Source organism: Meles meles, chromosome 8 (genome assembly GCF_922984935.1).
Source record: "Meles meles chromosome 8, mMelMel3.1 paternal haplotype, whole genome shotgun sequence".
NCBI lineage: Eukaryota > Metazoa > Chordata > Mammalia > Carnivora > Mustelidae > Meles > Meles meles.
In genome coordinates this window covers 15,533,278-15,548,769 of record NC_060073.1, presented here as the reverse complement: position 1 = coordinate 15,548,769, position 15,492 = coordinate 15,533,278, and the positions used below count along the sequence as shown (strand labels likewise).

General features: G+C 36.2%; 1 protein-coding gene across 1 annotated transcript; it reads left to right on the top strand.

Annotated features, from left to right (window-relative positions):
* Positions 1-490: 490 nt before the first annotated feature.
* LOC123949271 (olfactory receptor 4C46-like) lies at positions 491-1,420 on the top strand. Its single transcript, XM_046016651.1, has one exon. The coding sequence runs from the start codon at positions 491-493 to the stop codon at positions 1,418-1,420; it is 930 nt and encodes a 309-aa protein (XP_045872607.1).
* The last annotated feature ends 14,072 nt before the right edge of the window (positions 1,421-15,492 follow it).

Genomic DNA, 15,492 nt, shown 5'->3' with positions numbered 1-15,492 from the left:
TGAAGATCATTATTAAAATATTATCCTTTATTATGTCTTCTTCAAATTCCTCTTCACTTTTCCATGTATATTCTCACTGTCTTCTCATGGTTTCCCATTTCCTAAGGATAAAGGGAAAATTCCTAATGTTGCATTCACAGCTTCTACATCATAAACCACGTCCCTTTTCTTACTTAATCTACTCAATTGACTACTTCCTGTTACATAACTGATCACCTCAAATGATGAAGTGTGTACCAATGATCTCCTGCTTGTGTGTTTACAAAGTTCCCTATGGCCATACTCAAAAAAATTTCAATGAGTAAATAATTTACATAATCTTAAAGAATTCATAATTTATTTTCTATCTCAGAAAACCACATAAGAATCCACAATTCAATAGAATTTAGGTATGTATTACTTACTAGATGGAAAAGCATAATACATTCAAGGTTACATTAACTCAAAGGAATTTTTTTTCAGGTAATGCAATTATTCATAATATGAAATAATGGAGAATAGAAACAACGTGACAGAGTTTGTTCTACTGGGGCTCACGGAGAATCCGAAGATGCAGAAAATCATATTTGTTGTATTTTTGGTGATTTACATCATCTCTGAGGTAGGAAATATGCTCACCGTGGTCACTATCACTGCCAGCCCATTATTGGGGTCTCCCATGTACTATTTCCTGGCCTATCTCTCTTTCATTGATGCCTGCTATTCTTCTGTTAATACCCCTAAACTGATCATAGATTCACTCCGTGAAAAGAAGACCACCACATTCAATGCATGTATAATCCAAATCTTTGGAGGACATTTCTTTGCAGGTGCTGATATCATCCTACTTACGGTGATGGCCTATGACCGCTATGTGGCCATCTGCAAGCCATTGCACTACATGACCATCATGAATCGGCGGGTGTGTGGCCTGTTAATGGGAGTGGTGTGGGTGGGAGGTTTTCTTCATGGAGCCATACAGATCCTCTTTATCATCCCTTTACCCTTCTGTGGCCCTAATGTCATAGATCACTTTATGTGTGATCTGAACCCTTTGCTCAATCTTGCTTGCACTGATACCCACACTCTAGGGATCTTTGTTGCTGCCAACAGTGGTTTCATCTGTGTCTTCCTCTTCCTCCTCTTGGTCATCTCCTATGTGGTCATTCTGTACTCCCTAAGGAACCACAGCTTGGAGGCAAAGCGCAAAGCCCTCTCCACCTGTGTCTCCCACATCACAGTAGTTATCCTATTCTTTGTGCCCTGCATATTTGAATACATGAGACCTGTTACTACTTTATCTATCGATAAAGCACTTGCAGTGTTCTACACTATGATAACACCGATGTTAAACCCCTTAATCTATACCTTAAGAAATGATCAGATGAAAAATGCCATTAGGATATTATGTAGTAGAAAAGCTATTTCAAATGAGAAATAAATATGCCTGGAGCTCAACACTGATTCAATGAAAACAAAGGTTAAAAGGACATTTTGGAAGTTCTCAGAAAGGATACCTACCAAATAAAGAAATAATAAACTACTATGAATGCTAACTTCTGAACTGAGTGGAGCAGAAATGTGTGCAAAAAAAAAAATTACTATAGCTTTTTACATACACACACACACACACACACAGACATATATGTATATATATGGCATGTAGTATTGGCATATATATTCATATTCACTATGAATATTCACTACCTATATATCCACTATCTATAAAATCTAACATATTATATTAAGAATTCTGCTCATTTTTACATACCAGAACTGATGATGACATGCTTCTTATAAAATTTGAGTAAAAAATGACTATAGCATTGTAAAAGTGAAGACCCCTTTAACCTATGAGGGATAATGAAGATTACCCCAACTTTCCAAATTCCCTTGTAGACTTCATAGTCATATTGTATTTTTCATGTTACCCATCTTAGGCTTCTAACCCATTACAAAGTATCATGACTCAAATTAATGAACATCTTATTATGTGAGAGGAATTTCTATTAAATAAAGTCACACTCCATAGAGTTCTTGAGTATTTGTTAAGAATCATTTCTACAAGTCAGCACAATATCTAGGGCACAATAAATACTGAATGAGTGAATAATGGCATAAAGAAAGTTGAATAACGTCAAGAAAATTTAGACCAAAGAAATATTAGTGTAGAGGCAAGGGACTTTTTTTTCCTGCTTTTATCTGATTCAGACTCATATTTCTAGTGAGATCTCTTTGAGAAATGACAATTTTTGAACTCCTGATTAAACTATGTATTTACAAATATTGCAACTGAGATTCTCAATAAAGGAGCAAATATCTTACATTGATATTTTCCCTGCTTTCAGCAAGATTTCATCATCATATGAATGTGAACTGTTCATGCCATTTTTATCTATTAATTAGATTATTTGTAGGTAACATTTCATTATGAGAAGTTTTAAAAATATGTGGCTCCATCTATACACAAAACAACTTCAGGATAAATATATTCCATTTATCTCTCTGTGTGTGTGTGTGTGTGTGTATAATATTCCCCATTCATTAATCAATAGATATTTCTTGACAGAAAATATATCAGACACATTGATGGTTGCTGGGCCTTCAGTGGTGAATAGAGCAGAACAAAGGTCTTGCAATCAAAAAGCTTCATATATAATGAGAGATACCAAGAGGGGAGCAGAATATGATAAGACCATGTTATAAATGGGAAGGTGGTGACACCACAAAGGGGCAATGAAAGCATGTTTGAGGACACACAACAAATACCAGGGGCTCAGGAAGATTTCCTAGATGAAAACATCAAAAATGGGCACAAAGGAAGAAAGGGAATCATGAGAGTGAATAGACATGTGTTAGGATGGGTATATCCCCTTTGTTGCATAAGAAAGACCAAGGGTAAAAAAGAGTATGCAGAAAACACAATCATTTCAATATGCTGTGGCTCATCTATTCATTCAGTAATTAATTATTGAGCTTCTTCTATGTGTTGGGTTATAAGCTGGACCCTGAGCTCCTAAAAATCTACTTAGTAAGACATGAAACCAGAAAGTTAGTGACAGTGAAGATCAAGAAGAGTCTCATATATGTGATAGAGCTGAATGCCAGGCACCATGGGGAACAAATTGGAAGAGTCTTCATACCTTTTCATGGCCTGTAGTTCATTTCTCTTGGCAATGACTAATACCCTACTGTCTGTTATTGCAGTTTATCTATTCTCATCTACTGAAGGACATCTTGGCTGCTTCCAGTTGTATGGACAATTGTGAATAAAGATGCTGTTAAATATGTGTGTGCAGGGTTTTTGTAGACATAAGTTTTTAACTCCTTAGGGTAAATGCCAAGGAGTTGGATTGCTAAACTGTTTAAATTCTGTAAAAACAAAAAACAAAAAACTGATGAAGTGTTATTCAATGGCCCCACCATTTTGCTTTTCCATCAGCAATAATTGAGAGTTCTTGTTCCACATCCTCACCAGCATCTGTTGGTGATGATGTCCCACATTTTGGCCATCCTAAAGGATGTATTGCTAAAAAATCTACTTTGAGTCATTTTCTTATTCAAAATGTTCAGATTAAGTAATTCAAGAAGGCCCGTGGACTTGAAACCAATTGGTGTAAACCTCACAATTAAAATATGACAGGTTCAGATCGATGGCATGCATGTTTGACCTAACATAAAGATATGGAGCCCCATCTATCACTGTGAATTCTAAGATCAAAAAAGTGTGCTCTGGTCAACTTACGATGAATTCTACATACAACAAATTCTTACATAAATTCAGATTATTCCAAGGACACTGGATCATTACCCACAGTTACAGGGGTGTGAACAATGGAATCAGAATTGTCTGTAGAATACTGTTTCCTTTGTTTTTGAAGTCTAAGGACTCACATTTCACAAATAAACCCATTACCATTCAAAGCGAAATGTGAATGCCAATGTTCTGGATGGGAAGGAGTGACATAATAGACTTGTGTTCCCACATGATAAGGTAGCAAAGATGGAAAAGAGAGAATCATCTCTGAAGAGACTGGACAGCTACTAAGGGCAGAAGAAGTAGAGGGGATGAGATTTAAAATGTTGGTTAAGGGGACCTGGTTGGCTCAGTCATTAAGGGTTTGCCTTTGGCTCAAGTCATGATCCCAGGGTCCTTGGCCAGAAGCCTGCTTCTTCCACTCCCGCTTCCTCTGCTTGTGTTCTCTCTCTTGCTGTCTCTCTCGCTGACAAATAAATACATATTTTTTTAAAAAAATGAATAAGATAAAAATGGAGGGTAAACAGCTGTGGTGAGTGGAAATCAATACATTTACCATGAAAATTTTCATTTCTGGGTACAGAATGGAACAAAGGATCCAAGTTTTATGCACATTGACAGCTAATGTTGGGACATAATGAATCTGCAGAGTTTTCGTCAGAGATCTAGGGAATCTTAATGACACCTCAATGTTTCCTTCATCCATTTATGATACCACATGACATAAGCAGGAGAGAAATAGACTTTTTAAAAACAATACTTTTAAAAGATGATACTATCTTCTTCCTTTACCATACTGCTTTAGAGGTTTATCACATTGTATTATTAGTAGTTTGTTCCTCCTTAGAAATAACCCACTGTAGAAACCCACTTAGAAAGACCCACTGTATGGGTCTACCACATTTTTTTATACTTATTCACTAGCTGGTGAACATTTGTATGGTGTCCATGCAAGGACCTCAGTGAATTATGCTCTGTGAACGCTCATGTAGAAGACGTAGGGTGGACAAAAAGTATCATTTCTCTTGGGTTGATACCTAAGAGTGGAATTGCTGAGTTATAAGTTAAGCGTATGCTAGCATTTTAAGAAACTGACAAAGTTTTTTCAAAAATGATGGTGGTATGTTACATTTCTATAAGCAGCGTATGAGCGTTCCCTTTTCTCCACAACCTCAAAACACCAGGCATTTCAGTTATTTTTTAAAAAATGTATTTATTATTTATTTATTATTTATTTATTTATAGGGAATATTTCCAGCATTGTTACAGTTAGGGTTTTTTTTTTTTCCCAAGTTTTATTTAAATTCCAATTAGTTAACATACAATGTAATGTTAGTTTCAGGTGTAGAATTTAATGATCCAATACTGATAATCAACACCTGCTATTCTGGCTAATCTCAAGTGTAGTAACAATTAGGTGATATCAAATGTTCTGTTGATGTAATAATGTATTTTGTGTTTGAACACAAGCTAGGGATTTACTTCTAAGCATTGGCATTTTTTTTTAAATAAATAGTGTTTGTATTAACTTTATTTTTAAATTATTCTCTAATTTCTATTATGATTTCTTTTCACTTTTTATTAAATATGTTTCTAAATTAGCATATATTTGCAATTGAAAGTTACCCTTTTATTACTGTTTCATACCTTATCTGCATTGTCTTTAGATACATTGCTCTGAATGACTCAGATATTTTGACACTTGTTGAGAATATACTTCTGGCATAAAATAGGATGAATTATTTTAAATAACTCATACTCAACAGCTGATGAGTGTACTGTTTTTTATGTATCTGGCCGCTTCCAACACTACTGCATTTTGGGTGCCTGGGTAGCTCAGTTGGTTAAGTGTCTGCCTTCAGCTCAGGTCATGTTCCCAGGGTCCTGGGATCCAGCCTGCCATAGTTCTCTCTGCTCTATGGGAACCCGGCTTCTGCCTTTTCCTCTACCTGCCACTTCCCTTCTTGTGGTCTCTCCCTCTCTCCTTCAAACAAATAAATAAAATAAATCTTTAAAAAAATAAAATAAAAAACAAATACAACTGCATTTTGACTGTTCTTTCTCATGCTTTCAGTTACAATTTTTTCATGCTCTAGGGTTACGTGTATCTTTTGTAAAAAGTGCGTATCAATAGATAATGTACAGTCAACAAAAGACATGTTTCAAAATATTCAAAGCAACTGTACTCACAATGTCTTTGCATACGAAATGCCTGAATGTCTAGCAATGAAGGAATGGGTCAGTTGTCACATATCCATGCAGTGAGATACCCCAGATCAATGAAAATAATCAGGAAATAGATAAATCATAAAGAATAAGTCTCATGAACACACTGAGAAAAACAGACACTGAAGAGTAAAATCTGCATTACTGATTTTCTACAAATTCAAGGACTAGGTAAACTTCATCCGATTTATAAATAAAGATAGTGATTACTTTCCAAAGGTGGTCATTTTAAAGAGGTATGAAGAGGACCTCAGGTATACTGGTTATTTGTGACTTTTAATCTGATTGCTGATCCCATAATATTGTTCTACCCACTTATTGATCTACCCATTCTACACATGAAGATGATCTTTATTCTAGTAACAAAGTTGGTCATTTTAAGCACATGTCCTTTCAAACTTTAGACTAACAAGCCTTATGATGTATTCTCAAAACATAAATCTTTCAGTAGATTTGCTTCTCTATTATGGGGCTCATGGGTGACTCAGTCGGTAAGTGTCTGCCTTCAGGTTAGGTCATGATTCCAGGGTTCTGGGATCAAGTTCCACATCTGGTCCTCCACTCAGCGGAAAGTCTGCTTCTCCCTCTCCCTCTGCCCTCCACCCTGCTTGTGATCTCTCTCTCTCTCTCTCATATACTCTCTCGCTCACTTTCAATAAATAATAAAATCTATAAAATTAAAATAAGAGTCTTAAAAATGATGTTTTCTACTTACAATAGGTTTGCAGGGACATAACTCCCTTGTAGGTCAAGGAAGATTTCTAGTTGAAATCATACAAAAGGGGGCCTCTTCACATTGGCTTCTTTCACTCTGAAACATGTGTTTAGGTTTCCTGCATATATCTTCTTACCTTATTAGCTCAGTTCATTTCAGTTCTGAATAATATCCCATTCTCCCGATGGACAATAGTTTATTTATTCACTTACTGTAGGACATCTTGGTGGTTTCCAAGTTTTGGAAGGTTTGTGATTATGAATAAAGTTGTCATCAAAAACTATGAGCAACCAAAATGCATTAGTTTTTTTTTCATTTATTTTATGATTAAATCACATCTTATTTATCCTCTGCTTGTTCTCTCTCACTCTCTCACTCTCTGCCTGTCATTGCAGTAGGAAAAGGAAAAGTCTTGGATTGTGGATCCAAGGACTAATCATTTGGTTATCAATTTTAGGCAGGTAAGGGTGAGCAACACATGATTTTTTTTTTTATGTATAATACTTTAACGTTTTGGGAAATGATACTAAATTCTAGCCAATAGGTGGAAGGCCAGGAAGTGTGCTTCATCATTCTGAACTGTAGATTCACACTCTGTCTTCACTATTGATTTGAATGGCACATTCATCCATTTATGCCCCTCATAACAGTGATGGTCCACAAACTCCATGATTAGTCCCTGACTTTCATTCATGTCTCCCTCTTTTCTTTCTCAGAGTTGAATAGCCAATACATTTCTTCAAATTAATAGTGTGCCTCCTTTGATATTAATCATGTGCACCACACCTTTCTCATGGCTTTTTTCACCTCTGAATTTCTCAGAGTATAGATTAATGTATCGAACATAGGAGCAATGATATGATGTAAGATAGAGCAAACATTTTGTCCTCAGGAAGAGTAGTAGGTGGCCTAAGGTAGACAAAGAGTACAGTCCCCAAAAAAATAAGATGACCATAGTGATGAGACCAACAGGTGGAGAGAGCTTTGCGTCTTCCCTCAGCTGAGAGATTTCTTAAAGTGAACAATATCATTCCGTAAGAAACAAAAAAGACAATAAATGTTACTAAGGAAACCATACTTGAAAAGCAACTGCAAAGACCCTGGTGATGTAAGTATCAGTACAAGCCATTGTTAGCAAAGGAAAACTATCACAAAACTAGTGATCGATTTCATTAGGACCACAGAAGGGCAAACCAATCACAGTGAAAAATAGAGGAAAGGCATGGATTGCTCCACCAGCCCAAGAAGTTAAGACTAGGAGATGGCACCTTGTCCTGTTCATGATAATCACATAGTGCTTAGGAGTATGAGGATCATTGACCAATCTTCTACGTATTGCAACAGATACCAATCTTTGTTTATGAGGTAGAAACAATATTAATATTTCAGATATACCTAATTACTAAAACAAGTTGATTTATAGGCAGCTATTATCTAAGTAGACTGTGAATAATAAAAATGTGGAAATCACTTGACCAATTCAAATCTGATTCTAAGCAGAAGAGACATAGCAAGAGAATTCAAGTAATTTCTCAGGATTAAAAAGTAAAACACTATAAATGTTAAAAGACAGAAATCCTGTTTCAATCTGGGGCTGTCTTTCATGGGAGAGCACTGACGGGGATGTCATGAAGGACATTATGGAAAAACTCTTGATTCTCCCCCCTGAACAAAAAATAGTATGCCAGTCGATGGATTAACTGGCGTTCTACCTGTCTTTTTGAGAATTTATGTAAGTAAAGAGGTACAGAACATTTAATACACACATGTATTCTAGGATTCACTGATTCTAAAACATTTGAAATGGTTTGCTTTCAGTTTTAAAAAAATGCAAATTCCTCATCAGGATTCCTGCTTGTTTTCTGGATTATCATTGGAATTTCACCTCCAATAGCACAAAACCCCAGCCTGTATTCTGAGGAAAGTTACCCCATGATCAGTGCTCTTGGGAGAGATAAAGGGAAGAGGGAAAAGTCAGTTGAGGAGATTTACTTTCATCAGACAACATAGTGATTCTCACAACTCCTCCCACAGAAAAACTGAAGGCACAATTAATAAATAAAGAACATAAGGCAACCACTGAGCAAGTGGTTGAAACAGCAGCAACACAGAAAGGGGTAGAAACGCTGAGGCATCTCAAATCAACTGACCAGTGTGATCCTTGAGCAAATGGCTTCATCACTTTACGCTTCCTCTTCCTCATTTCACAACTAAGATAGCATTACAAAATGCATAATTTTAGTGAGGAATACATGAGGTAATACAAAACAGCCAGTGACATGTGTGGCTCGAAACTGTCATTTGTGTTCTATGGTCTTTCCGTTTTATGGTCTTTCCTCACTGAGTGATTAGTTTAGGACCACAGATTATCACGTGCGTGCACACACAATCAGTGGAAAAATAAAGGAAATGAAAAAGAACATTCATAACATGGGTTTAACAAGTATGATCATGATTATTTCCAATTCAAACAATTTGTTACTGAAACTCTGTTAATGTTAATCAACCGGTCTTAGACTGTTCCTTAACACTAATCGCTAGTCTATCTTTTTTTTTTCTTTACATAAAGTTATGCAAAAGCTTGCTTTTTGGTATTTCTCAATATACACTATGTGTACATTTTAGATTATACTATTATTTATGAAGGAATAGAACCTGTCATATTTAAATCAAGGTTTCTCTCACACATTCAAACTTTCCTTAGTGTAACAGAATGTAGGGTGCTATAAACTTTTGACTCAGATGAAAGTACTGTTTTAGGAAGGCAGATGTTTTGAAATATTAGAAATCTTTGTTATTGTACATATTAAAGCATAAACTGGTCTTTTAAAAAATATTTTATTTATTTATTTGACACAGAGAGAGAGAATGAAAGAGAGAAAGAACAAGCAGGAGAGGAGCAGAGGGAGAGGGAGAAGCAGGATCTCAGCAGGGCAGGGAGTCTGATACAGGACTCAATTCTAGGACCCTGGTACCATGACCTGAGCCTAAGCCAGACACTTTAACAACTGAGCCACACAGGAACCCAAAATAATCTTTTTTAAATAGGAATATGGAGGACTGCTTATATTCAAGAGTTGGGGAAACAATGAAATTCACTGCCTACTTGAAGATTGTTTATCTAACTCTACTGTTTTGCTCAGAGATTAAAAAGACAGGATTTTTGCTTATAGCAAATGTGCCGTTGAAACTAAGGCATGCTAAAACTTCTTTAAAGTAATCAAATTTCCATATGCTGCAAGAGAAGTTATATGCTTTAGAGTGAAATTATAGGAAATAAATATTTAAAAAACCCACATAATTAACCTAGCACATGTGTGGTGGGACCCTTCCCAAACCAAGGTGACAAGGGTAATTCACTGACCATAAGATCTGAGTGGCTGTCTGGTTAGATTTGGGACTGCATCAGGAAGCATTTCATTCTCAGATACTCACTCTGCCAGTTTGTCTCTAGTACCAAAGTCTGGAGTCATATGTGGAGAGAAAACTAGAATTCAAATAAATCCAGATGAATTCTCTGGAAATATATTCAACATGTCATAAACTTTCTACAATTTATAAGGGACGTGGCTTCCAACATTCACCAAGACTCGGTGGTGCAAGAAGTGGATCTTCATCCCTCAGGAAGCAGCCTGAGAATTTTGAAAGCTGATTTAGCTGCTTAATGATAGCTCAGAGGGAAAATAAGCAACATGGGTTTTTAGATTCTTGCAAAAGCTAATATGAGTATATATGTCCTAGGAATCATCCCTTTATTTTATGCCTATTCCTGAAGACAATTCGGTTCAGAGGAACACAATACAAACTTATATGACAATGTGAAAATTCATAGGTCTTTGAAATCTTTATGTAATTATATTCCCAAAGACATTTCTAGACAGGTCTTGGACCAAGTGTTGCAAAGCCACCATCACATAAATATGCTTGGTGCTCCTGGGTATAAATAATCCACAGATGCTTATATGGGGACAAAAAATTGGCCCTTTTTCCTTGAAGGCCCCCAAAGCTATAGTTTGGCTGCCATGTGCTCTTCTACTGTTCTGAAGGATAGAAGGGAAATTGTAGTAATAATAGTATTAGGTTTGTTTTCAGGAAATCAATAATGAGGTAGGACAAGGAGCACTAAAGACTGCCACTGATAGTCCTTTTTGTTTTCGTTGTTCTTTTTTGAAATTATCGAGATATTTGGTGTCAGGGTAAGTAGATAAATGAAATCAGTGATTTGTGGTATTATAATTGGTATGATGTTAGCATTGATGCATAAGATGTTGGAAAACGTTAGGGAAAAAAAAAAGAAAAGAAAAGAAAAGAAAAAAGAAATAAAGAAACATCTCTTCTCCATAATTTGGGAGGGGGGAAATGCAAAAATAATGTGGAAAAATCAGAGGAAAGAAGCCAAGTACAGCAAAACCTTTAATGTGTTTCCCATTTGTTTCCGTCTCTGCTCACTGGCTAGTCACAGGTGGTTCAGAATCAGCCTCATCTGCCTGCACTGAAGCCAATCCAGTCTCTCTCTCTTCCACAGGTCAGCCCATGCATGTGACGTTTTTGCATGCAAGAAGGGTCAGGATATCAAATTTTATAATATTTACTCTGTTTCAGATCAATCTACTTAGCCAAAGGATAGGTTGGATTAAGCTCATTATATTACTTCTTATTCATGATAATGCATATTTTGACACACACATATTATTAACTTTAATATATAGATTAAAAAGCAGAAGGTTCAAAAGTTTGAATAACTAGTTCAAGTAGCCAGTAAGCACTTGAAGCAAGAAAATGCTTTATTCTGGTTTCCTGCTTCCTTTGGAGCTTTAAATCTTTAATAACCCTGAGGAAATGAGGGATTCTAGCACTTCGTCTTACAGGACATGATAACCCAGTGATTTAGAGCTTGTCTATACCGGCGTTATGTCCAGTGTTGACCAAGCTGTGCTCCAGAGCTGGCCTATACCAATCCATGCCAGGAGACAGATGGTCATATCTCTAACTTTCTCCTGTGCACACACGTGGACAAACCTTAGAGAAGGATACCAGTTAATTCACATCCTCAACTGTTCAGTTCATCCTGTTCTGTATACTAGTTCTGCTGCATAGTTGTAATTATGGTGAAGTGCAAATCATCATTTTTTATGGACACTGTTTATTTATATATATATATATATATATATATATATATATATATATATATATTAGAAAAAGAGAGATAATGAGCATGGTGGAAGGGCAGAAGGAGAAGGAAAGAAATTCTCTAACTGATGTACCCTGAGTGCTGAGTCCAGCAAGGGTGTTCTATCTCAGGACTCTGAGGTCACCACCTGAGCCCAAACCTGGATTCTGATGCACAACCAACTTCACCACCACCAAGGGGCCCCTCTTTGGGACACCTTTGCCCCACATGTTTAGAAAATTATTCTTGTAGTCCAAAGTCATGAAGATCGTCTCATGTTTTACACCAACACTTCTTAACTGTTACATTTCATATATATGTATATAAATATATAAATATTTATATAATTTATAAATATAAAAATATATATTTATATTTTTATATTTATATATTTATATAATATATATTGTATATTTACAAATTTATAAATATACAAATTTATAAATATACATATATATGAAATATATAGCTCTAAGTACATATAGCTCTAAGTCCATTTTAAATAAATCTATACAGTTGTGATATATAGTTTTCTCTGCTTTTTTTGTTTTGTGCAGTAAAGATGCTCAATATTTCCACCCTCATTTTTGCAAAAAAATATTTTTTTCACCACTGAATTGACTGCAGAATTTTGCTGAGATTAGTGGACCCTATATGTGTGGGTCTACTACTGGGCTCTCTAATCTGCTTTGTTGGTCTTCTCAGGTTTCTTTATGAAAATACCACATCATTTTGAACACAGCAGTTTGGTAACATTGCTGGAAATCAGATCGTGTAAGTTCTCCAAATTCTTTCTCTTTTAATGCTGTGGGACCTGATTTAGGACCCTTGTATTTCCATACGAGATTTAAAGCTGTTTGTAAAAGTTTTCAATACATTCTTGTAATTATGCTTGAGAAATTGTGAATCTGGAAATGCCTTGGGGAGAATTCACCTCTTAATAATGTTGAGACATCTGGCCACAAACAGTATTTCTTCTACTTATTAAGTTGTTTATATTCTCCTAACAAATGTTTTACTCTCAGAGTACATGTTTTCTTTATATCTTGCTACATTTATTCTTGTTTTATAATTTTAAGACATTATAAAAGGATTTTTTATTTATCTTTTTATTTACTTATTTTTAAAATTTCTTCTCAGTGTTCCAGAATTCATTGTTTATGCACCACACACAGTGCTCCATGCAATACGTGCCCTCCATAATACCCACCACCAGGTTCACCCAACCTCCCACTCCCTGCCACTCCAAAACCCTCAGATTTTTTTTCAGAGTCCACAGTCTCTCATGGTTCATCTCCCCCTCCAATTTTCCTCAACTCCCTTCTCTTCTCCATCTCTGCAGGTCCTCTGTGTTATTTCTTATGCTCCACAAATAAGCAAAATCATATGATAATTGACTCTCTTTGCTTAACTTATTTCACTCATCATAATCTCTCCAGTACCGTCCATGTTGATAACAAATGTTGGGTATTCATCCTTTCTGATGGAGGCATAATACTCCAAAGTATATATGTACCACATCTTCCTTATCCATTTGTCTGTTAAAGGGCTTCTTGGTTCGTTCCACAGTTTGGCCTCTGTGGCCATATGTGCTACGACCACTGGGGTACAGTTGGCTCTTCTTTTCATTACAACTGTAGCTTTTTTTTTTTTCAAAGATTTTGTTTATTTACTTGACAGAGATTACAAGTAGGCAGAGTGTCAGGCAGAGAGAGAGAGAGAGAGAGAGAGAAGCAGGCTCCCCACTGAGCAGAGAGCCCAATGCGGGGCTCGATCCCAGGACCCCGGGATCATGACCTGAGCTGAAGGCAAAGGCTTTAACCCACTAAGCCACCCAGGCACCCCACTATATCTGTATCTTTGGGATAAATACCAAGTAGTGCAATTGCAGGGTCATAGGGAAGCTCTATTTTTAATTTCTTATGGAATCTCCACACTGTTTTCCAAAGTGGCTGCACCAACTTGCATTCCTAACAACAGTGTAAGAGGGTTCCCCTTTCTCCACATCCTCTCCAACACAAATTGTTTACTGTCTTGTTGATTTTGGCCATTCTAACTGGTGTAAGGTGGTATCTCAATGTGATTTTGATTTGAATCTCCCTGATGGTTAGTTATGATGAACATTTTATCATGTGTCTGATAGCCATTTCTATGTCCTCATTGGAGAAGTGTCTGTTCATGACTTCTGCCCATTTTTTGATATGATTATCTGTTTTGTGTGTGTTGAGATTGAGGAGTGCTTTATAGATCCTGGATATCAGCCCTTTGTCTGTATTGTTGTTTGTGAATATTTTCTCCCATTCCATGGGTTGCCTCTTTGTTTTGTTGCCTGTTTCTTTTGCTGTGCAGAATCTTTTGATCTTGATGAAGTCCCCAAAACTCATTTTCATTTTTGTTTCCTTGGCCTTTGGAGACATATCATGAAAGAAGTTGCTGTGGCAGATATCGAAGAGGTTACTGCCTATGTTCTTCTCTAGGATTCTGATGGATTCCTGCTTCACGTTGAGGTCTTCTATCCATTTTGAGTTTATCTTTGTATATGGTGTAAGAGAATGGTCGAGTTTCATTCTTCTATATACAGCTGTCCATTTCACGTTGATCTTTGTGTATGGTGTAAGAGAAGGGTCAAGTTTCATTGTTCAACACATAGCTGTCCAATTTTCTCAGCACCATTTATTGAAGAGACTGTCTTTTTCCACTTGATATTTTTTCCTGCTTCATCGAAGATTATTTGACCATAGAGTTGAGGGTCCATATCTGGGCTTTCTACTCTGTTCCACTGGTCTATGTGTCTGTTTTTAATGCCAGTACCATGCTGTCTTGGTGATCACAGCTTTGTAGTAAAGCTTGAAATCAGGCAATGTGATACCCCCAGTTTTGTTTTTCTTTTTCAACATTTCCTTAGCAATTTGGGGTCTCTTCAGATTCTATATAAATTTTAGGATTGTTTGCTCCACCTCATTCAAAAATGCTGGTAGAATTTTGATAGGAATGACATTGAAACTACAGATTGGTCTAGGAAGTATAGATATTTTAAAAATGTTTATTTTTCTGATCTATGAGCATGAGATGGTCTTTGATCTTTTTTTTTTTTTTTTGTCTTCTTTGATTTCTTTCATGGGTGTTCTGTAGTTCCTGGAGTACAGATCCTTTACCTCTTTGGTTAGGTTTATTCCCAGGTATCTTATTGTTCCTGGTGCTATAGTCAATGGAATCAATTCTCTAATTTCCCTTTCTATATTTTCATTGTTAGTGTATAATAAAGCAACTGATTTCTGTACATTGATTTTGTATCCTGCCACATTACTGAATTGCTGAATGAGTTCTAGAAGTTTGGGTGTGGAGTCTTTTGGGTTTTCCTTATAAAGCATCATGTCATCTGCTAAGAGAGAGAGAGTTTGACTTCTTCATTGTCAATTTTGAATACCTTTTATTTCTCTTTGTTGTCTGATTGCTGTTGCTAGGACATCTAATACTATGTAGAACAAGAGTGGTGAGAGAGGGTATCCTTGTCTTGTTCCTGATCTCAAAGGGAAAGCTGTCATCTTTTTCCCATTGAGGATAGTACTTGCTGTGGGTTTTTCATAGATAGATTTTATGAAGCTCAGGAATGTTCCCTCTATCCCTATACTTTGAACTGTTTTA

Excerpts from the sequence above, each read along its gene's own strand:
- LOC123949271 (XM_046016651.1), top strand. The coding sequence starts at position 491 with ATGGAGAATAGAAACAACGTGACAGAGTTTGTTCTACTGGGGCTCACG.